The sequence below is a fragment of the Thermobia domestica genome, chromosome 13, assembly GCF_964235325.1.
Source record: "Thermobia domestica chromosome 13, izTheDome1.hap1.1, whole genome shotgun sequence".
In the NCBI taxonomy this organism is placed as follows: domain Eukaryota; kingdom Metazoa; phylum Arthropoda; class Insecta; order Zygentoma; family Lepismatidae; genus Thermobia; species Thermobia domestica.
The window spans coordinates 211,284,234-211,309,940 of record NC_137466.1 but is presented as its reverse complement, the minus strand read 5'-3'; the positions used below and the strand labels follow the sequence as shown (position 1 = coordinate 211,309,940).

Sequence of the window (25,707 nt, the reverse complement as noted above, 5' to 3'; positions counted from 1 at the left end):
CACCCCGGGAGGGGTACCTTGGCCCACCCCTTAAATTTTGGAAATTGATCATTTTATATATTTGGTATTATAGTACTGGACCCTAACATGTATTATTATGATAAATTTGAGTGGTCCACCTCGTTCCCTTTTAGGGGTACGAAATTGCCAAATTTTAGTACAACCACGTGTTTGGTATTTTGGTCCAATTTATCCCCTTTGATGAGGTGTTATTATCCTATTTAGTTATATGGTCATGTATAGGGGTCCATTACCTTTCATAAGACCTGGGTATATTTGTGCACTCCTTTAAAAATTTGGGAAGGGTACTTTGGCCCACCCCTTAAATTTTGGAAATTGCCCAATTTAAACATTTGGTATTATAGTACAAGACCCTAATATGTATTATGATAAATTTGGGTGGTTCACCTCGTTCCCTTTTAGGGTACAAAATTGCCAAAAATATAAACGTAAGCATTACGTTGTACCACGTGTTTGGTTTTTGACCTAATTTATTCCTTTGGATGAGGTCCTATTACCTTATATGGTAATGTATAGGTGTTCATTCCCTATCATAAGACATAGGTACATTGATGCACCCCGGGAGGGGATTCGGTATGATAGTACATGACTCAACATGTATCATGATAAATTTGGGTGGTCCACATCGTTCTCTTTTAGGGGTACAAAATTGCTAAAATATAAACATAAGCAATATGTTGTACCATGTGTTTGGTTTTTGGCCCAATTTCTTCCCTTTGATGAGGTTTTATTACCTTATATGGTCATGTATATAGGTTCATTTCATATCATAAGACATGAGTACATTGATGCATCCTTTAAAAATTTGGGAGGGGTATCTTGGCTCATCCACTCGGTTTTAGAAATTGTTTAATATAAGCATTTGGTATCATAGTACAGGTCTCCAATATGCACCACTATAAATTTGGATGGTCCACATCGTTCCCTTTTCATAGGTAAAGAACTACCAAAAATCAAATTTCGGAGGTTATTGACCCCAATTTAGCATGTTATATGGTTTATTACCTTTATATGTTTATGTTCCCTTTTAAATTTGGGAATTATCAAATAACAAAATTCGGTAAACGTTTTTTAGGGCCCATTGGTGTTCCTCTTATGGCCAAATATTCAAAATTTAAATGTTATTGACCGGCTTTATTATTGAATAAGTACAGGATTTATTACTTTTTTCATAAGACACAGGTGTATTTGTGTACCAATCTTAAATTTTGGGAGGGGTACATTTCTTATTGTCGTATCAATAATTGGTAATTGGATAGTATCTCATTCATTGGTTAAATCATTATGATCACGTGATCGGTTATTGACCTATGATGGGATTAGGAGTTCAGGACATTGGTACATTGAAACTTTGTAGGATAATTTGATAATGCGTCATTGGTTTTGATTATTCCCGCCAAATATAAACGTAAGCAAGACGTTGTACCACGTGGTTGTCCTTGATGAGGTAGTGTACAGGGATTCATTTCCTTTGTTGTGGTACTTCTTAAGTTTGAGTACACACACACTTCTAGAAAACAGTTGGTTCGACTCAGGTAAACAATTGACGGACATTATTGACATTATTGAACATATAATGATATGATTAACTCTAAGACTTAGGTATATCAATAGAAGTATTCTTTAAATTTGGGAATGGTGATAAACAGAATTTTAACATAAGGTGCGAAATTTGAAACAATACATTGAACTTTAGTCACAGCTCATAGTCTAAGATCATTGGTGGTGATTGATTTGAAATCTGATAGCTAACCTTATTGAATCTTATGACTCATAGACGAAAGGCAATACATGCTACAACACTGGCAAAGTTATTGTTAATGCAATTTGATTGGTTGATCACTATCTGTCGTGCTATCTGATTGGTTGATCACTATCTTTCGTGCAATCTGATTGGTTGATGATTTTCAAATCTTTGCTGTATTCAGTTTTAAGTTTTGTTTAACATTTAAAAATCTTGGTTTCGTTCAACATTTTACACTCACTGATAAATATGATCAAAACCGTTTATTTGTTAATCGAATAGTTAAAAACCGGATAAAGTTTGACGGTTAACCGTGAAACGTAAAATTTTTTTAGTTTGAAATTTTTTTGCTTGAAATTTTTTGTTTGAAAATTTTTTCGTTTCCAAATTTTTTTGTTTCAAAATTTTGTTTGAGATTTTTTCGTTTGAAATTTTTGTTTGAAATTTTTTTCGTTTGAAATTTTTTGTTTGAAAATTTTTGTTCGAAAATTTTGTTTAAAATTTTTTGTTTGAAATTTTTCGTTTCCAAATTTTTTGTTTGAAATTTTTTTTCGCTTCAAAATTTTTTCGTTTGAAATTTTTTGTTTGAATTTTTTTCGTTTCAAAATTTTGTTTCAAAGATTTTTTGTTCTAAATTTTTGTTTCAAAGTTTGGTTTGACATTTTTAAAAGTTTGTGCACTTATTAGTAAAGAACTGGAACTGTTTAGAACAAAAACCTTTGACAACATTGTGGTGCAATAGTACACGTCAGAACCTGGGGTTGTACTTGAAATGAAAAAACACAATTCATTGAAATGGATCATTTTATTACACTCCACATACATCCATACCAGATAGTGGTTCTGGATATTGTCGATACAATGTATTTTGAACTTCTTGCACTAGTTTGTCTTTAGCATATAATTTTAATTCCAGTTGAAGTCTTTTAAGGTCTATTGCGATATCAATTGGTGGAAACTCAATGTCCATTTGATCACAAATAAACTGTTTATCAATACAGGTATGCACCCACGAACGATGTTGACAACCATCACAATATCTAGATACATGTTGTACAATATGCATAACACATTTTTGAAGGAATATACTAGTTTTGTTACACACTTCCACTGCATGTTTCACACACTGAAATACGCTGATGAATTTGTTCCATTCAGTTTGTGTTAGATACACCATGTTGCGAGGGACATGGAATGTACTCTTTTTACGTAACAGCACCATCTTCTCTTCGAGGACTGTACGCAGCACCACTTCATGATTTGAGCCTAATGATTTGACTATGGTCACATTTAGCTCATCATTCATTTGGTCGATTCGTGCCATTCTTCACAGGTCAGTTGTACACCAAATTGTTCTGCTTTGCCCAATCGAATTACTGGTTCAAATGTTCTAGCACTGATACCAATCGTCACATGTTTTGTTTATTGGATAATAGCTTGCGAAGATGAACTTTTTATCGTTAGAAGTACACATCTTTCCTCCTGAAAAGCACTTGCTCAAATGATTTCGTGGGATGACACTGTATTTGCTGGTTTATAGTTATTGCTGACGTCATTGGTAAGGAATGTGCTGACGTTTGAATTCATGATTTCATCACAGTTGCTGACGTCATGCCGACCAACCAAATTCATACAACTACAGCTGACGTCATTGGAATGTGCTGATTCATGATTTCATCACAATGGCTGACGAATCTGGCTGTGTACTAAATTCAAGTTGATGACTTCGACCCAAGAATCCTTTGTAACATAAAGATACGATCCAGTATTTAAGAAACGCAGCAGTTCTTCTTGTTTTGATGCTTCCATGGGTAAATATCTTGCTGGTAAAATTATATTCTTATCATTTTCAAGCTTCACTACGATTCTTAATCCAAACTTTGTAGGGATCATTTGGCTAGCTAAGATTCTATAAGGTACATTCTGTTGTAAATCAGTAATCTTGGTAAATGATTTCATCACATCACGTGTGTTTAGAAACTGCAGACAAGTAGCCATGATGATGTTATCATGAATACTAACTCGAACGATACTTATATATGATGCAAAACTGATGACGTTGTATTATCATGTTCTGACGTGTACTATTGCACCACATGTTGCCAGAGGTTTTTGTTCTAAACAGTTCCAGTTCTTTACTAATAAGTGCACAAACTTTTAAAAATGTCAAACCAAACTTTGAAACAAAAATTTAGAACAAAAAATCTTTGAAACAAAATTTTGAAACGAAAAAAATTCAAACAAAAAATTTCAAACGAAAAAATTTTGAAACAAAAAATTTTAAACAAAATTTTCGAACAAAAATTTTCAAACAAAAAATTTCAAACGAAAAAATTTGGAAACGAAAAAATTTTCAAACAAAAAATTTCAAGCAAAAAAATTTCAAACTAAAAAAATTTTACGTTTCACGGTTAACCGTCAAACTTTATCCGGTTTTTAACTATTCGATTAACAAATAAACGGTTTTGATCATATTTATCAGTGAGTGTAAAATGTTGAACGAAACCAAGATTTTTAAATGTTAAACAAAACTTAAAACTGAATACAGTAAAGATTTGAAAATCATCAACCAATCAGATTGCACGAAAGATAGTGATCAACCAATCAGATTGCACGACAGATAGTGATCAACCAATCAAATTGCATTAACAATAACTTTGCCAGTGTTGTAGCATGTATTGCCTTTCGTCTATGAGTCATAAGATTCAATAAGGTTAGCTATCAGATTTCAAATCAATCACCACCAATGATCTTAGACTATGAGCTGTGACTAAAGTTCAATGTATTGTTTCAAATTTCGCACCTTATGTTAAAATTCTGTTTATCACCATTCCCAAATTTAAAGAATACTTCTCTTGATATACCTAAGTCTTAGAGTTAATCATATCATTATATGTTCAATAATGTCAATAATGTCCGTCAATTGTTTACCTGAGTCGAACCAACTGTTTTCTAGAAGTGTGTGTGTACTCAAACTTAAGAAGTACCACAACAAAGGAAATGAATCCCTGTACACTACCTCATCAAGGACAATCACGTGGTACAACGTCTTGCTTACGTTTATATTTGGCGGGAATAATCAAAACCAATGACGCATTATCAAATTATCCTACAAAGTTTCAATGTACCAATGTCCTGAACTCCTAATCCCATCATAGGTCAATAACCGATCACGTGATCATAATGATTTAACCAATGAATGAGATACTATCCAATTACCAATTATTGATACGACAATAAGAAATGTACCCCTCCCAAAATTTAAGATTGGTACACAAATACACCTGTGTCTTATGAAAAAAGTAATAAATCCTGTACTTATTCAATAATAAAGCCGGTCAATAACATTTAAATTTTGAATATTTGGCCATAAGAGGAACACCAATGGGCCCTAAAAAACGTTTACCGAATTTTGTTATTTGATAATTCCCAAATTTAAAAGGGAACATAAACATATAAAGGTAATAAACCATATAACATGCTAAATTGGGGTCAATAACCTCCGAAATTTGATTTTTGGTAGTTCTTTACCTATGAAAAGGGAACGATGTGGACCATCCAAATTTATAGTGGTGCATATTGGAGACCTGTACTATGATACCAAATGCTTATATTAAACAATTTCTAAAACCGAGTGGATGAGCCAAGATACCCCTCCCAAATTTTTAAAGGATGCATCAATGTACTCATGTCTTATGATATGAAATGAACCTATATACATGACCATATAAGGTAATAAAACCTCATCAAAGGGAAGAAATTGGGCCAAAAACCAAACACATGGTACAACATATTGCTTATGTTTATATTTTAGCAATTTTGTACCCCTAAAAGAGAACGATGTGGACCACCCAAATTTATCATGATACATGTTGAGTCATGTACTATCATACCGAATCCCCTCCCGGGGTGCATCAATGTACCTATGTCTTATGATAGGGAATGAACACCTATACATTACCATATAAGGTAATAGGACCTCATCCAAAGGAATAAATTAGGTCAAAAACCAAACACGTGGTACAACGTAATGCTTACGTTTATATTTTTGGCAATTTTGTACCCTAAAAGGGAACGAGGTGAACCACCCAAATTTATCATAATACATATTAGGGTCTTGTACTATAATACCAAATGTTTAAATTGGGCAATTTCCAAAATTTAAGGGGTGGGCCAAAGTACCCTTCCCAAATTTTTAAAGGAGTGCACAAATATACCCAGGTCTTATGAAAGGTAATGGACCCCTATACATGACCATATAACTAAATAGGATAATAACACCTCATCAAAGGGGATAAATTGGACCAAAATACCAAACACGTGGTTGTACTAAAATTTGGCAATTTCGTACCCCTAAAAGGGAACGAGGTGGACCACTCAAATTTATCATAATAATACATGTTAGGGTCCAGTACTATAATACCAAATATATAAAATGATCAATTTCCAAAATTTAAGGGGTGGGCCAAGGTACCCCTCCCGGGGTGCACAAATGTACCTATGTCTTATGATAGGGAATAGACCCCTATACATAACCATATAAGGTAATAGGACTTCATCCAAGGAAATAAATTGGGCCAAAATACCAAACACGTGGTACAACGTATTGCTTACGTTTATATTTTGGCAAATTTGTACCCCTAAAAGGGAACAAGGTGGACCACCCAAATTTATCATAATACATGTTAGGGTGCAGTACTATAATACCAAATGTTTAAATTGGTCAATTTCCAAAATTTAAGGGGTGGGCCAAGGTTCCCCTCCCAAATTTTTCAAGGGGTGCACCAATGTACCTATGTCTTATGAAAGGGAATGGACCCCTATACATGACCATATAACCATATAAGGTAATAACACCTCATCAAAGGGGATAAATTGAGCCAAAAACCAAACACGTGGTATAACGTATTGCTTACGTTTATATTTTTGGCAATTTTGTACCCCTAGAAGGAAATGAGGTGGACCACCCAAATTTATTATAATACATATTAGGGGCCTGTACTATAATACCCAATGTTGAAATTGGTCAATTTCCAAAATTTAAGGGGTGGGCCAAGGTACCCTTCCCAAATTTTTCAAGGGGTGCATTAATATACCCATGTCTTATGAAAGGTAATGGACCCCTGTATACGCCCATATAACTATATAGGGTAATAACACCTCATCAAAGGGGATAAATTAGGTCAAAAACCAAACACGTGGTATAACGTATTGCTTACGTTTATATATTTGGCAATTTTGTACCCCTAGAAGGGAACGAGGTGGACCACCCAAATTTATCATGATACATATTAGGGTCCGGTACTATAATACCCAATGTTGAAATTGGTCAATTTCCAAAATTTAAGGGGTGGGCCAACGTACCCCTCCCAAATTTTTCAAGGGGTGCATTAATATACCCATGTCTTATGAAAGGTAATGGACCCCTGTATACGCCCATATAACTATATAGGGTAATAACACCTCATCAAAGGGGATAAATTAGGTCAAAAACCCCCGAAATTTGAATTTTTGGCATTTTTTTACCCATGAATGGGAACGACATAGACACCCAATACTGATAGAGGTACATACTATGGTCCTAGGCTACCATACCCAATTTTTAAATTTGGCAATTTCCAAAATTTAAGGGGGGTGGTCCTATGTACCCCTGCCAAAATTTAGGGGGTGGGCCAAGGTACCCCTGCCAAAATTTAGAGGGGGTGGTCCTAGGTACCCCTAGGTCATTGACCCCGGGCCAGGTCATTGACCTTTCACCCCGGTCATAAAAGAGAGTGAGGATGAGTCATTCGCGCCAACGCCGGGGACTACTACTCCGTCTTTCAGGCTTGAAAGCAGAACATGCGTCCACAGTTGAATTGGCACCATAATTATTGCGCATGCGTAGTGTTTATTTCTATTGTTTCATTAGTCACACTTGATTGCAGCATTATTAGATAATCCGTATTATATTTTTATCATTTATAATAATGTAGCAGTTTTATATGGAGCTTCATAGTGAAGGTAATAATCAAATCATATGAACTATTTTGCGGAGGAGTAAAAGCGTCGGTAGGACAACAGCAAATCAGCGAGATTTAGTTTCACGTGGCTTTGTTTATCGCAGTTTAGAGCTTACGCCGAACAGGGTTTAGTATCTCTTGTTTCGTGGTGCATTCCTATGTTTGTTTCAGAAATAAATCCTTGTTTTCAGAAAAGAACTAAAGTTAAATTTAGATCGAGGAAAACTTAAGATACACCGACACAATATTGTATCAAAATTCAAACGCAACTATAATAGAAAATAGTTTATAAATGCAAACTACAATATTTATCCTCATGCAAGCACAGTCTTCTCGTTTGTGAGTCAGTGATTTCTAGCAACATTGTTTTTTATTTGGGAGGAGGAGCCGCGGTGGCTCAGTGGTAGAGCGTTCACCTCTGGTGCATGGGGTCCTTGGTTCGATCCCAGCTCGCACCAAGTGAGATTTGTGGTGGACAAACACCGTGTGCATGGGTTTCCTCGGGGTTCTCCCCGTTCCTCTCACTTTATTCATTCTACCAGCTAATTCATTTCTCATCATCACCGTCTTCTTTAGCCTAGCCTAGGGGCCGCGGTGGCTCAGTGGTAGAGCGTTCACCTCTGGTGCTTGGGGTCCCGGGTTCGATCCCAGCCCCCGCCAAGTGAACTTTGTGGTGGACAAACACCGTGTGCGTGGGTTTTCTCGGGGTTCTCCCGTTTCCTCCCACTTTCTTCATTCCACCATTTCATTCATTACTCATCATCACCGTCTCCTTTAGCCTCACCGGCATAACTGTGGGACGTAAAACTCAAAGATTTCATTTCATTTTTTTCTTTAGCCTAGCCGGTATAGCCGTGGAACGTAAAACTTAAAGATTTCATTTCTCTTTGGCAGGGAAAATAAAACACAAAAACAGCAAAAATATTACGAACTGTGAAAGTACTTTTTCAGTAAGGACTAACATATTTTCTTTTAATTTTCATAAAGTTCTGTGCGCGCGAAAGATGATGATTCTAAGAGTAAATGAATTTATAGTTGTGTTGGGAGCAGTGTCAGAGTATGAGGCTAATCTAAGGAACTATTGAAGAGGATGCTGTTAGAGTTCTAAAAAGTTATGTTCTGAGTGATAGTTTATTATTTTTGTAGTTGCATTACTTTGGAAAATTAGGGGCTGCGATGAAGATGAGCTTAAGTACTGTTGTTCAATTTTGCCTTTTAACTGCTTGAGAATGTTGAGTATCCGAACTACCTTCTTTGAGGGACCCCGGTGGCATAGTGGTAAAGCGCTCAGCTCTGGCACGTGAGTCCCTAGTTTGATCCCAGTTTCCGGCAAGTGGACTTTGTGGTTGACAAACACCGTGTAGATTGGTTTTCTTAGAGGCTTCCGTTTCATCTCATTTGTCAATCTGCCAGTATCCTCCATCTCATTATCACAGTTTCCTCTAGCCTCGGTGCATAATCGTGGGACGTTAAGCTCAAAAATAAATTAAGGTCAAAAAGTTTTTCAACCCATTGATTTATATGGAAAAGTATGTTTTTTTCTTTGAAGTGAACAGGCCTTTTAATGTTTGGTAATGATTGCTGTAGGGTACATGTTGAATACTTGGAAGGCTTTATCTTGTATTCGGGAAGAAAAACTTTTCCATACAATTTCGTTCCTCGCTGGCAACTTGATAAATGTCATCAACTCTGTTGTTGGGCTGCAAATATGTTAGGTGGGTGCCTTTTTTTTAAGAGAGAGAGAGAAAGAGAGAGGTAAATGTAGTCCTGACGTTAACAATTGTGTAAATGTGGTCTGTTGAAAATAAATAAATAAATAAAAGATGGAAAAATGTTTCACTTCAAGACTGGATGGTACTTTTCCATGTATTCAGTATTATTTTGTTATTTTTGTTAAGCCGTAAATAGTGAATGCTGTATGTTATAATATATAATACAAGAGAAAATAATTTAAAACACTTGGTTCTAGCACTCTGTAACTGGGGTGACGGTGGTTCAGTGGTAGAGCGCTCACTTCTGATACGAGGGGACCCTGGTTCGGTAGCCGGCCACGTGAATTTATGATGGACAACATTGTGTCCGTGGCTTTTTTTCGGAGTTCTCCGACATTCCATGATTTCTTTCGTTATCATTCACTTCCATTAACACAAGTTGACAAATATTGACTTTTTGTTTGGAGTTTGCGTGAAAATATGATTTTCTTCATGAAACGATTGCACTCATCACGAAAATGATGTCCGTTTCTCTGCGTTACGTAAGGCTTTCACACGATTATCATCATCGGTAGCCAATTAGAATGACTAATTTCATTACTTATCTTAACTTCTGAGACTTACCAAATGTATACATTGCTGACATAGAGAAGGGTTTAAGATCCATGAACGATAAATGGAGGCACGAGTTTTTCGCAATACGCGATAAAACGAAATGCGTCAGAATTCAGTAGTTTTCAGTTTCTTGACGTTTTATGATATTTTATGTGCATTTTCATTGGTTTCCATTGCACGATAAAACGCAAGATTTTAAAAATACGTTTTCATTAATTTAAAAACGCCAAGTTTCCGCTGACGGAACGGTAGAACGTGGCATGAACGGCGCATTTTGGGTGATTTGAACACGGCTATAGAGAACATGTTGCACATTTGCTTTCACTATCGCAGCTGGATGGGGAGGAGCCGTTTTAATTTGCTAGCCAGAAAGCCCCTTCGTAGGGAAAAAAGTGGCAGTAATGTGCGATGAGACCACTGACCGCAAAGGAAAAGCTGTCTTTGTAGTTTTGGCCCATACAATGCAGGGAACATTGGACAGGGTTCCTACTGGTCAGAGAAGTCAAGCAAAATGATGGAGGTCAAGGAAACTCGGGGAAAAAGGCTGGAAATCAGGGAAAGTCAGGGAAATTTTATAAAATATATTTTTTGTAACAGCAATTGTACACCAATTTCAGCTTAGCCAACCATTAATGATCACAGTATGAAACGTTACTGAGATTTTTATGGATGGTAAGTGGAACATATATATGAGCAATTGATTTATATTTGTCTCTATAGAATAAATGTTCTCATATATAAATATTCAGCGTTATTTATTCCTTACTTATATGTCAACGTCATCCAACACTCATGAAAGTCCGGGAAATTCCTGGAAAAGGTCAGGGAGAAGTCAGGGAAACAGATTTCTTCAGATTTAGTAGGAACCCTGTTGGAACAAGTGAGTTTTCTGCTTAGTGTTACTTTTCTGGATGCAGTTAATGCGACCACATGTTCTCAAGTTATAATAAGCACACTGCACTGCTACAGCATTAAGTATGAGAATATTCTTAGTTTTATCTCGGACAGTGCCCGTTATATGTGCAAGTGCTTCGACACGTTGTCTGTGATAATTGGAACTCATATGGTTCATGTGGAGTACAGTGTTGGTCACACAAAGTGAGCTTGATTAGAGATATCTCGCAGGACACTTGAAAGAACGTAATAATTTTCTGTGCAAAATTAAAAATGCATTTTTGAACGCAAGGAAACTCAAAAGCAAGAGTACCAGAGTTTTCTTAAAGAGAAGTATCCTGATCTTGAATCCAAGTTGTTTCCCGAGCCTGTTTCGACTAGGTGGAGTAGTTGGTTCTATACTGTTGCGTATTTAGACAAATACTTAGAACCACTAGATCAATTCCTTTCAAAATGCGAGGATCTAAATACTCAAGCTAAAACTGTCAAAAGTTATTTGAAAGACAAGAAGCTAATTTTGAAAGCTCAGTTAAGTTTTGTCAGTGATAATTGTGGTAACCTTGTCGATTTTATAATTTTCACTGAGACGGACAAATCCCCCATAGCACATATGTTGACATGTCGCCTACAGCACATGGCCCACATTATACCGCTCTACACACACACGATTTGACGTTCACTGACAAACTTCTACTGGAATGACTATCAAGGACCCACATACTTGACTCATTGCCCAAAAGTACGATGTAAACTACTAGATGGCTCTGGTGAGCCCCACGAATATCCTTCGCTGTTTGCGCAGGTGTTTCAGTTTCAATGTCCACTATATGTATGTTGCCCGTCTCCTTGAGCATAAAGAACATAAGCGTGTGACGTTAAATAGAAATTTCATTTCACCACACTTCAATTAAGTTTACTTATGATTATTTTTGTATACTCTTATTACTTCGGCATCATACACTTTTTTTTTTTCTAATAACATCAGTATAATACGTATCTCCAAGATAAATACATACTGTTTACAGTGTGCTTCAACTTCAGACACATACTTTGCGCCGTAACTTAGCTTCCTTTTCTTCTAACCGATATATTTACATTTGTCGTAACATTTCTCGTCGAATCATTTAAAGAAAAGGAATAAGAAAGAATAGTTCACGTAATTTATAATAATTGTTTGATTAATTAAATGTTTATATTGTTGAGCTTGTGGATAAGGAAAATGAGATTGCTTATGAAGTTGATGTAGCTTTGTCTGTTTACAAGTTTTGTTTTTTTTTTCCTTTCTTTTTGTAGAATGCTGTCGAAATCTTGCCAGATGATGCTGTTCTCAGCCACTTACGAACATGATGTAATGAACTTTGCAGAGATTATTGTTCCGAATCCTGTGATTATCAGGTTAAAACGAGAAGAAGAGAGTTTGGACAACATTAAACAGTACTACGTAATGTGTAAGAACCAGGAAGAAAAATTCTCTGCAATCTCAAACATCTACGGTGTAGCGACAATAGGACAAGCTATGATATTTTGCCATGTAAGTATAACAGAACTAATCTTTCTCTTCAACTGTTTACAAAATAAGTGTATCACCGGAAGAGAATCTATTTTGGGCAGTAATCTTTGCCTATCCTCAGAACAGAAAGAGCAAAAAGGTTAAATACACAGTTAAAATTTTATCCTCAGTTTAATTTGTAAACGTACTTTTCTATTATTTAATGTATTATTAATTGTATTATTTGGATGTTCCCTGATATCTTTCTGATCAGATTTTATACAACTTACGCACAATCCATCTCACCTCAGAATTTTTCCTGTTGCACTATTTTATGACAATGTAAGTTCCTTGCACTAGAATCCTCTTCTTTAAAAATGCTATTGCTGAAAATAATATGCAGAAGATTTTTATGAACACTTACGTAATTTTGTCCAACTTTGTAGAAATTTTGCTAATTTTTTAACAGACACTTTGATATATCTTAAATAAAGAAACTATCATCCTCTTAAATATATATTAAACGTCAATTATACCTTAAACCTTGATGGTTACACAGTTCTTTAATTTTCCGTAGTATTCTTCAAAACATTAAAAATGCTTATATGCAGGGCTTGAAAAATCTTGCTTCCAAATACTCACCAGCCAAAAATGTACTAGCCAGACCATTTTGCAGTCACAGTGTTATACAAATAAACATAAATCACTTTGCCACACAGTGAACATATCAATATATTTTTTATTTTGTTTATTGGCATGTCTTACAAATAATAAGAAAAAGAGTTTTTGATTAATCGGATTGGATTTTTCAAGCCCCGTTTATACTTGTATATAAAATAAATACTTAGCTAACATACTGAGAAGCCAATAGGTTGGTGGTTATGTATGTTTGATGGCCCGAACAATCGTCTGGAAGCATAGTTTCCACTGTAGCTAACTGGTGCGTAGAGTGGGAAGCGGAATATCTTGACATACACTTTGGGAACCTTCCGAAGACCCTGCAAAGTACGTGAATGGCGTCAAGCAAGTGCCTTTTTGAGTTCAAACCCACAATAGTTCATTGGTAAGGCGCCCAGGAATTTCACATGGGTGGACGAAAATGGGTCACTCGCTTTAATGTCTCTTGTGCCACCCTTGCGTAGAATACCTGAGACAATCGAACAGTATGGCTGAAGGTCCTGTCCATGTGGATCAGTACATTTGTGGTCTCTTCATCGTACGGGCAGAGGATGTACGTGTCTGTACAAAGGGTTTTCAATCCTTAGCAAAGTAAGTTTGTGGTGAACAACATCGTGTCCGTGGGTTTTCTGAGGTACTCTTGTTTTCTCCTACATTCTCATTCCACCGATTCTTCCATCATCACTCACTTGCCTTAATCATCCGTCTCTCTCAGTCCAAAGGGCTTAATCATAGGGCGTTAAACTGAAAGATATACAGAGGATCCATGACATTCTCCTTTAAGTGAGCTTCGTTGACTTTGATGTTGGGAGGCACTTCGATGACTTGAAAACTTTCGCCAACTGCAATGTCCCACTATCACTAGAAATCCTTTGGTAAGGAAATACAAACTTTCCCTTGAACTACAGTACAAAGTCAGAACGTCTCTTAAGGTTTGTTTGAGGGTAGAAGATGACTGAACTTTGGTGCTTTATTATAAGTAGAATCACCCTCACCTAGAGTACACATCTACATCTATTTGTCCCCTGCGAGGTATATCTCATAGAATTTTGTGGGTTTGTGAACCTTTCCTGGATGTGGCACTCTGTAAGGGGATGTCTGCGCGCTTTGTGACGCGCTGCCAATGCGAGATTTTCCCGGATGGTGTTGGAAACGTGTCGTATGGCCAAACTTCTGTGCATTGTGTCACTGCTCACCTAGTGGTACGCAAGGATTGGATCTTCGAGTGGGCTGGGGTCGTATTGTCACAATTTTTGGTCGACCACGTACTCCAGGGGTCTTTTGGGGCCGCATCATCGGATGGAGAGATCCAACCAGATTAACTGATGATACAAGCCTATTCTTTGCATCGTTTTAATCTTGTTGAATGATTATAATGGGTGACGGAAATTGCGCTGAAACCTTTTTAGTAAACTGTCGCGTTTATCCTTAACCCTTTTAAATTTTTTGTCCTGTATATAGGCCATGGCATCGACCTTCGGAATTTGCTTTATAAATCTCTAGTAATGCTTTTCACACCGGGTTTTTTCTATTTATTCAAGTATGGAAGCATCAAAGAACATGTTTTATGGTCATTTTGCAGTCACGTGTGCGATGCTTGGGGGCAGTGACGTCACAAACAACGAAGGCAACTTTTAAAAAAGGGTAAATTTTAGAGGTTTTTTTTTTTTTTTTTTTAAAAAAATTCGTGACGCATCCCTATTAATCTTAGAAACATAGTTTGTACCTCGTTGGTTTCGTTATAAAGCGGAGTTTCTAAATGTAGCACTCAAATTTTCCTATTATGTACCAGAAGCAGGAAAATCCCACCCAAATCGAAAAAAAGGATTTCTCAGGAGAAAATTTCCCTTTTTTTCTAAATTTCTCCCCTCAGGGACATATAGACATATTAGAAGTGGTACCGTTGGAAACCTATTCTTATTTGGAACAAAGCGAGATACAAGTCATGGCCCTAGAATAAATAGAAATGTGCCAGGAAATTTTCCAATGTTTGAATTCTTGCTTTATTTACACATTTTTAGTCAACTAAAGTATCTACAGTATTATCACTATTTATTCTAAATCATGAATCGTACCTCGTTTTCCTCGGTATGAATTGGCCTTTCGAACGGTATAACTTGCATATCCGTATCGTGCACCTGAGGGGAGAAAATTCCCCCAAAAGGGAAATTTTTGTAAATACTAAATACATGAAAGTTCGTTGGGATCGGAATACTGCAAATTATGGCTGCATCAAAATACAAATAATACTTTTGAAAAGTGGATACTTTCAAATATCTAGGATTAATATTAACAGACCAAAACCATATTCACGAAGAAATTACATGTCGACTAAAAGCAGGGAATTCCTTGTACTGTATCGTTGCGAAACATGGTCACTTTCTCTGAGAGAAGAACGCAGACTGAAAGTATCTAAAAATAAAATTCTGAGGCGAATATTTGTACTCTAATTGGAACGGGAATGAGAAATGTCAGAAACTTTGTAATGAGAAACAGCATACTTTGTACCGTTTACCAAGGTTTGTTAGGGTTATCAACTGTAGGTGACTTAGAGAATGGAAGAATATAGGAACGCTTTCAAAGTTCTTACTGTAAATTCAATCGGAAAATGACCATTAGGAAGGCCTAGGCGCAGATGAGAGGACAATATAAGGATGGATCTCGCACAAATAGAAATACAAAGCAGAAACTGAATCCAGTTGGCTAATGACAGAAGTCAATAGAGAGTTTTTGTGAACGCAGCTTTAAACCATCTGGCTCCATATCCATAGGTCATAAAGTTAGTTAGTTAGTTAGTTTTAGGCCGTATACATTTTTTTAAATTTAATTTCCCGTAATCAAGAGAGTAGAAGGAAGCTAAGCATGAGTGTGATATTCGTTACTGATTTACGCTTTCCTTTTGTGATAAATTGTGTATCTTGTTTTTACAGACGAGGAAGACAGCGAGTTGGCTTGCGGAGCGTATGACAAAGGAGGGCCATGCAGTTGCTTTGTTAACTGGTGAACTTTCCATTGAACAAAGAATAGCCGTGTTAAATAGATTCCGAGACGGGAGAGAAAAGGTTCTGATTACAACAAACGTCCTATCCAGAGGTGAGTTCGTTAAGTGTTGGATTCACACTTTGAAAGTAGGGTAAATGTGGCAAAATATGCCAATAGTCAGGAAAAGTGCTTTATTTTAGAGAAGAGTCAGGGATTTTTTTTTTTTTTATTTTAAAAATTTATTTCTGTAATAATCAATAGTTATAATGAAAATTGTACATGCAACTATAAGCTTGTAGATTTAATATTACTATTATTTTCTTTTGTAGTCGTAATTTCATGTTTAGAGATAGAGTGGTTGGAATTTCCCCCTTTCCTCCCAAAGAAAGTGTTTCTTTTTTTGGTAATCTTCACCATCATCATAGGTATTCTGCCATTATTGGCAGGCGACCTGCTGCAATTGAGAAGCTTCCACGCTCCACAGTCTTACGCTAACCTCTTCGTCTTCACATACGATTTTTCTACTTTGATATCGTCTATTAATTGTAGTCTCCTTCACCCCTTCCTCTTTTTTCTGCCATCATACCTTCTAGCACATCTCTCGTGATATAGTTCGTTCTTAGCCAATGCCCCAACCAGTTTCTCTTCCTCTTCTTAATATTTAAAATTGTCCTTTTCCCCCACCATTTCTGACACCATCTCGTTCGTTTTCCTCTCGACCCAGCTAATTCTCCATTCTTCTACATACTCACATTTCGAAGGCTTCCAGTCGTTTTTCATCATTTTTGCGTAATGTCCATATTTCTGCCCTATATAGTACAATACTCTACACGAAGCATTTTATGGTTCTTTCTCTCATCTCTTTATTCAAGGTTCCACAAAATAGTATTTTCTTTCTCCTAAAGGTTTCTTTCGCCATTCCTATTCTTGCATTTATTTCACGTTCACACTTCATATTATCACTAATAATACCGTCCAGGTATCGAAAACTAGACACTTAACTTCTATTGTCTCCCCTTCCTACTTCTATATTTGATACCGACCGCTTCGTTCCAATCACCATGGCTTTTGTCTTTCTCACATTTATTTTCATTCCATATTCTTCATAGCCCTTCCTTAAGTTCTCCAACATTTTAATTGACTTTCTCTTCAGATTCCACAACAAGCGCCAGATCATCTCTAAGTTGTATACACTTAATCATTCTACCTCCTACTGAAATGCCGTCTTCATTATGTAGGCTCTGTAAAACGCGCAATAAAACCTTAAAAAAAACACCTCCAAAAATATGCTTCAAAACTTGTGTTAAAATGATAATATGATCATAATTAGTTTCTTGAATCGTGTTTCTCAGGACATGCCGTGTTTCAGAATTGGCTGGAAATGCACATCTATCAAAAGGAGATCTCCAGAACAAAATACTGTTGAAAAACAGAAAAAAAAAGTTTGGGAATCGTGTATAACGAATTTAGTTCGCGCTTGATCAAATTTGCTGTAACGGTATTTCATTGTAATCTGGGACAAAAAGCAATGCGTGTACGTCCCTTGGTTTTTGTAGAAACATACTCGCGTATTAGTACAATCTTTATCTTCATGTGTCAGTTACAAATTGAAAACGCTTCACTTAAAAAAGGATTTCTCAATACCATATTTAGATAATTGTGGTAGAGTGTTTACCTCTGGTGCGTGGGGTCCTTAGTTCGATCTCCAGTCAAGTGATTTTATGGTGGACAACATAATGACCGTGGACTTTCTCGGGGTGCTCCCATTTCCTCCCACCAATTCTTCTATTCCTCTATTCATTTGCCTTCGTCTCTCTTAGCCTAAACGGCATATTCGTTTGACATTAAACTGAAAGATTTCATTTCATTTTTTCCAAATACAGGACTCATAACAAGTATTTACAGTAAGGAAATGAGCGTACACGATATATACAGGGTGTTTCAAAACAACACCGACAACGTTTGGGAGGTGATTCCTGACATGAAAGGATAAAACAAAAGGTATAGATCAACCTGGGCGCACAAATGTTTTCTTTCGGAATTATAGGCTGCTGAAAACATGAAAAAATGAAGTTTAAAGGCCTATAGCTCCAAAACTATGGGAGCTACCGTACTCGGGTCGAGACTTCACTTAGGAACTAATATGTGCCACATCCAAAAATACATGTTTTAGAATCCTAAGGTACTCATGCAAAAATTTTTATGGAGGTAGTTGGAGAGCACTTCAAATTATATGCCCGTGGCCAAACTTCCTCTATAAAAATTGTTGCGTGAGTACTGTAGGATTCTGAAACGTATTTTTGGATAGCGCACATATTTGTTCCTAAATGAAATCTTGACTCAACTACGGTAGGTCCCATAGTTTTGGAGCTATGAACCTTTAAAGTTCATTTTTTCATGTTTTCGACACTTAACTTCAAAAGGAAGCATTTGTGCACCCAGGTTCTATACTTTTTGTCTTATCTTGGTGTCAGGTTCTCCCAAATGTTATCGGTGTTGTTTTGAAACACCCTGTATAAAAATAGAAAGGAAAGCATTGAATGGTTATGGAGGGGGGAGCCCGATTAAGATTTTTTTTTCTAAATGTATCCATAAATGATAGTGTACGTGGTGTCGCGGAGAAGGGAAAGTCAGGAAAATCGATACCTGAATTTCAATGTGAATCCTGAAATGTAGTAAATGTGTTCAAAAATGTTGTTAATATCCTCCTCTGTGATTTATGCATACTCCATAATGCTCAGGTTCACCTCTCTCTTTTTTTTTTCTTTCTTTATAAATATGGGAATTAGTTAAGTTGAATGAACTGATCTGTGCCTCATGCTGATGATTTGTCAAGTCACATGGGACTAGAGCTCTTCAACTCAGAAAGTATTTTTTTTTAGTTTCTCTTTGACTCATCCAATCAGGAAAAGTAGTTCAAAAAAAGATTCCTAAAATCAATAGCATTAATGAAATATAAATAATGTAAGGAGCACCATCTTGTTCCCAAAGAAACGTCCACCACAGGCAGAAACACCAATATTTATTTATGTTCCGTATACGGACTTTCAGTTGTTTGGTAAAGATAATAATTGTGTTATGTTTATTTGTTCACTGCTACATCACTTCTAAGGATGGAAGAACTCAATGTGTTTTTTTGCTGGATGCGGTACAGTCCGCACTAAAAAAAATATTTCCCCTCATTGTCATTTCTATTATGATAATTTCTATACAATACTCCTATTACTTATCCTCTTTAGTGTCACTAGTAAAACAAAATAGTTTTGTCTTGTAAACAGTGGTCAAAGTGAGACGGTATGCGGTAGTATGTCATACCGCCTCTGTTTTTTTAGTGATGAAGGCATACCGTCTCTGTATTTTCGGTGCTCAAGACATACCGTCACTGAAGAGTAGATGCTAAATACCTTTAATAAATCCATTGTTATACTACGAATTGACGAACAGCTTTGCACGTAAAAACATTTTATTTCTTATGTAGAAATAATTTCTAAGTTTACAACACCGATATTTTTGTTATTTTTTCCCTACCTTTTGTTTTTAAAATGAGGTGTCTTCGAAGTTCATCTAGTTTATATTTTGATGTGCCATATTCAATTGTTTCTTTCGTATGTATGTGTATGTCTCCTTGTCTTAAACGTCGTGTTTTGAGCATGGGCAGATTTAAGGGTTGTCAGCTGCGGGAGCGAATCCTCCGGGGATTTGGAATACCCCTCATTCGAATGGGATCTGGGAGTTTTCCCGCAGGAAATTGTTAATATAAAAACTCTGTTTCTGAACATTTTCGTGTATAATTTTCTGTAATACAACATAAGGGGATTAAAAAAAATGTTTCAGAAAGTTGTTGGCGAGGTATCAAAGTGTCTCCCCCGTAACTAAAGAGAAGCAAGCTCTCCAGTGGTTTTCAGTCATTATGTAAATAGAAATGCAATCTTTTAGGCAACATACCGTCACTGTATTTCACCATTTAGATAGGCTGTATTTCGAGTCAAAATCGTAATAAAACATATCGCCTTTGCTTTTTTTCCACTTCGAACACTGCCTGTAAATTTTATATTTTCGCAATGCTTTCGTTCCATACATGGAAAGAGTAAGAGAAATTACAATATTTTTTGCACGGAATATTGACAATCATATGTGTCATATAGGACACATTGGAACTACCAATAAAAAGTGAGAAACAATGTTCTGGTAGTGATCTGTCCCCCTTATACATCTATGCAATACAACAATAATATCCAATATCTAAAATAGGGTCACATCTTCATAAAACCGAAGTGAAGAGATTGAAAACATGAGATATCTCTGGATTATGAATAGTCATCGTTTATAACGGTTGGTTTCATAGTGTCGTATACGACACATGACAAAACAAAAGGTCTCCTTTTTCCCCCAAACAATAGAAGAGCAAAATAATCAACTGCATATTTATCCCCAAGGCATTAACAAGATAAATCAACAGGCATTACAAAAAATAACGCGTTAAAGGAAGATAAATAGAATGCTTTCGTAGTCGTGTCATTTTTCGGTTTCTGTGATATTTTCTTCGCTCCAAAAACACTATCTAAGACTAAAGGAAAGCGTTCTTTAATTGTCAAGTTTCTATCAAATGCAGCGCCTCCTCTGGTAACAAGAAAGAGAAGCAAAATACGCGTGTCGTATGTGCCATGTTGTTGCTCTATCAGGACAAATAATGTTAATTTTGTGTCGTATACGACACTTGGTCCGAAGAGGTTAACTTCATCTAATAATATATATCGTAATTTACGCTTTCTTGATGTGCCTTAAAACTTCCCTTAGATTGATTAATATCTAGATTCCAAATTTCCACTGGGAAGCGGCTAGGATTATAAAGGACGAGATGACCTGTCTTAAAAAAATATGCAATCTAAACTTAATATCTTACAGATGAATTGATTGCATTGAATTTTGAAGCAGCTCAGAAGTTTTAAGTAGTATCTTTGTGTAGAATAGGAAGGTTTCTTTTATTGCACCATTCGTAGAGTGTCAGTGTTCTTTAGAGCTTGTAAGAAGTGTAACATTTTTAACTTATTATGGTGAATATCTGGCGGAGGGTTGTTCATGATGTTTGGAAACAAACTCAAAAGAGTGCATACCTTACGAAAATCTACACCTCTGCCCGCGATTGCATTTCCTGGCTATAGAAACGGGCTCTTGCTTTAGACCACAGCTTCCATTGTAGTAGGACATAGTGAAGTGCAGTTTGTGCTGTCGTGGTCAAGCAGTCTCAGGCGTTAGGATGAATACTGCGGGACTTATCTGTTGCGTGTTCAGCATAAGATGAGGCAGCAAATTATGGACTCAGCTTTTATAACGATTGACTACAGTCAAGTCTTAATTAATTAAATTTATAATAAGTTACCAAAGTTTTCAGTTCAATGGTTCTTTCTATTCCTGGATTTGGATCGGAGACATGAGTATTAACCTGCTAACTTGTGTTCGGTAACGACTCAGAAGAGATGCTTTGGGAATTGTGCATCCTCGCATCTCTTATATTATTGGATCATCCGTAAATATGAGTATTTTGCATCAATAAAGGGAGATAATGTACCCTCCCAGAATACCGTATTTGCGCGAATATAGTCCGCACTTTTTTTCCTAAATTTTGGCTTGATAAATCATGGTACGGCCTATAATCGAAATTTTTCCCCCTCAGATAATCAGTCGTCAATTTCAAAATGACATGTACATGTATCTTCTGGGTTGAAATTAGTATCATCATAAGTTACTGCAGTTACTTTTGTAAATCATCTAAGACTTAAGAAAATAACAGAAAAACTTATTTTGTTCACAAAAATTGCCACCTTCATTGGGTACCGGTAACATCTTACACTGGCAGAAAAATCACTTGTACATTTAATACTTTTATTAACAGGAATATATAAAATATACGGTATATTTATATAAAGTACCTGTTCTTGAAAAAAGCAAAGCAACTGTGTCTAGCAAACCTGCGTCAGCTTGTTTGTACCTATCCAAATCAAGCACAAACGCTTCCCACCATCTCAGATTCTTCACCCTCGCTAGACGATCCAGAATGCTGCTCAGAGTCACCATCACAAAGATCATTTTCAGTCCCATCAAGATTATTGGAAATTCCAGTTTTTCTGAAACTTTTCATGACAAGTTCTTCCGATATTGATCGCCATGCAGCCAAAATCCGTCACACGTCTGACACAGATGCATGTTGCAAACTGCCTTCTAGCGTCGAAGTTGCTTTGTTTATGATGTAATTTCTATAGAATTGTCTTACACTAGCTTTGAATGGATTACTGATTCACAGCTTTCTCGTAAATTTAGTAGTGCGGCCTATATTCGCGATTTAATTTTTCTATAATCTCGTGTCAGGAGTTTAGGTGCAGTCTATATTCGCACGTGGTTATATTCGCGCAAATACGGTACCGTAGTTATATTTTTGACGCATTTGACTTCACACGAGCATGATTACATTCCAGTACACAATCTCTATAAAAGTTTGATTCACTTCCGTCATACTAGCTATAGCGCCAGTCACTTCGATACTTGGTTTTGTAGATAGCGAACAACTCTCCGTATACTGTCTGCATATTTTAGTATGGAACTTTTGAGTGTGGATATGATTACTTACGCAATATGTGTTTGGTATTCCAGGTATTGATGTAGAGCAGGTGACGATAGTAGTAAATTTCGACCTGCCAGTGGACCAAAACGGAAAGGCTGATTGTGAAACGTATCTTCATAGAATTGGACGAACAGGAAGATTTGGGAAAGCAGGACTTGCTATTAATTTGGTAGATGGAAACCGGACGCTGGCTGTTCTGAGACAAATTGAAGATCACTTTGGTAAGTATAGAGTAATAGGTGTAAATTCGTTTTGATCCCTAATAAATTAACAATATATTAAAACAAAATGTTGGTCGCTGTGGTGTTTTTATTAATGTTTTGTTTAAATAACATTTCCAAAATGTTAAAAGTAATAATTGTGAAATAGTTTAATTGAATGTACTGAAAAGATATTAATTAATTGATTTATTGATTAATGTTTAATGAGGACGTCAGTATTGTGACTATTTGTCCCCGTCTCGATCAACTGGACAGCACCAAACACAGGCCGCCGCAAAAGAGAAAAAAGACAATTATAAATAGAAGAGAATAACAACAATAAATATACACTGATCAGCCAGAACATTATGACTACCTATCTGATACTCGGTATGTTCACCTTTGGCACGGATAACAGCGGCGACGCGTCTTGGCATGAAAGCAGGGAAGTCTTGGTAGGTTGCTGTAGGGAGTTAGCACCACATCTGTATACACAGGTCACTTAATTCCCATAAATTCCGGGAAGGGGGGCGATGCGCTCTGACGGCACATCAGGCATCGGAGCGAGTCTCTTTTTCATTTAAAAGTATCCTTTTTTTTTTTTTTTTTTTTTTTGGCCAGTCTCCATCATTCTCTATTGTTGAAGCATTAATCTACTAAGTCCTTTTTTTTTTTTTATCCTTACTTTGTCATATTGTTTGGATTGTGGCCGATGTACTGGAAAATGTCAATAATTAAATAAAAGAAAATAATAATAATGAATAGAAAATGACATAAATATAAGGTAATAAATATAGTCAGTGTGTGTGTGTGTATTTTTGTGGGAGGTTGGAGGGATTTCTGTCTCCCTATAGGGAGGTTGCCAGGGAGACCCTTTTGTGTTTGTCTTACCTTTTTTGTTAATTACAAGGGAATTTGCAGCACGTTACCACCTCTCTTTATTTAACAGGGTTCCCATCTACCTGGTAAACCGGGAAAGTGTGGGAATTCATCTAACTCAAAAGTCATAGAATTTGATCATAGTCATAGAAACCTTTAAAAACCTGGAAAAGTGAAAGAATTTTAAGTATGGTTGCCATTTTACATTATATGTAGAATCGGAAATTTATAAATCATGATATGGAAAAGTAAGGAAATTCGTACTTGCAAAATAAATGGGAATCCTAATTTAATTAGTTGTAATATTGGGGTAATATAAGAGCTAGATATGCATTTCGCTATGTCGCAATATAAATTCGAGCATGGTCTCATTGTAAATTCGAGCTTTCGATTCGAGAATTTCCTCACTAAAGTGATCTACTCCGTAAGTTTCAAATACGAACAAATAAAATCTATATCTCCGGTCTTCATGAGCAAACAAATGAAGTACACCTATTGAGTCTCCGTGGCTATACAATGATACACGAGTGTCAAATATAAGTACAGTCAGGGAAAAAAAACGTCGGACATTCCTCGTATAAATTATACGGGGAGTGTCCGATTTTTGTCCCTGACTGTACATGTATATATTACCTTAATGTTACGAAATAACGACGACATCCACATGATATTATTGACTATTATAGGGTAACAGAAGTGAGGAAATCACTTCGCTTTCAGAATATTTTGTTACAAGTGCTATTGAATGTTTTAAACGTATAATTTTCGCATGTTTAAACAATTAAACAGTGTATCCTAAAAAATTAGTAAGGGGACTTACGAAACAATTAGTTTTTTGCCACTCTTAAAATGGCGGATCTATTCGATGTATGCGAGTTTGATACCATCAAGATTTCTCTGTTAAGGCATTTCTAGTTCTTATATTACCTCAATGGAGTTGTAACAAGTAGGAACATTCTAAAACGGTCCTTTTGTTGGCATATATTATACATTCTGTTACCATCTTTTGATATCCGTTCCGTGCACATTATCTAATGTATAAAAAAAAAATTCACAATCGTGAATGTACATTTAACCTGCGTGAGGTTGAATCCGACGAAATTCAGTCCAGATTTTATATTTTAGTGCTTATTGAAGTCTAACCCGTGCTTTTGCGATGAATTGTGGTTTCTACGTTAGAGAAATTCCAGAAAGACGCCAATAGATGCTATAATAATTTATGTATTTGTAGTGGCGATGGTCACCTGGCCATTTCAGTCGTAGTTGCCGATGCCGTCGTATTAACATTGCCACATGGATGGGTCGTCGGCTGCGAAGGCCCATCGTTAGGAGTGTTCAGTGTACTATGTGTTCAAACACACTTGGACTCTGCCCAGCATTAAAATCTGATGTTAATTCCGCCACAGTTCGCCGCCTGTTCTGTTTTACCAGTCTGCCGAGCCTATGACGTCCAACATTGTAATGAGGGGGCCGTCCAACACCTCGATGTTTGGACGTCTTTTCATCTTGGTTTCGCCACTTGTTGAAGACATCACCACAGAACTCCTCGAACACCCGACAAGTCGTGCAGTTTCCGAAATGGTCGTGCTGAGCCTCCAGGCCATTACAATCTGCCCTCGGTCAAACTCAGATGATTGTGCTCCTTCCCCATTCTACATACGGCCTGCACGCTCACTGATACTACATGTACTGTACATGTGTCTGACTAGCAGGCATTCCTCGTCAGGTGACGCTGCTATCCCGTGGACGGGTTTATATCGATAGTAGGTAGGTGGTCTTAATGTTTTGGCAAATCTGTGTAAGAAAGTATCAATAAATAGTAGATGGAAAACAATAACAAGTAAGGAACAAGATCAGTAACTAGTAAAGAAT

At 36.5% G+C, this 25,707-nt stretch overlaps 1 protein-coding gene across 1 annotated transcript in view; it reads left to right on the top strand.

Moving 5' to 3' along the window:
• Positions 1-25,707, top strand: part of LOC145668989 (DEAD-box helicase Dbp80-like) — a 58,416-nt gene that overhangs the window by 27,239 nt on the left and 5,470 nt on the right. Inside the window, exons 7-9 of the mRNA XM_081737296.1 lie at positions 12,282-12,519; positions 16,086-16,248; positions 22,786-22,977. Coding sequence (XP_081593422.1) covers positions 12,282-12,519; positions 16,086-16,248; positions 22,786-22,977 — 593 coding nt within the window. The remainder of the gene's footprint in view (positions 1-12,281; positions 12,520-16,085; positions 16,249-22,785; positions 22,978-25,707) is intronic.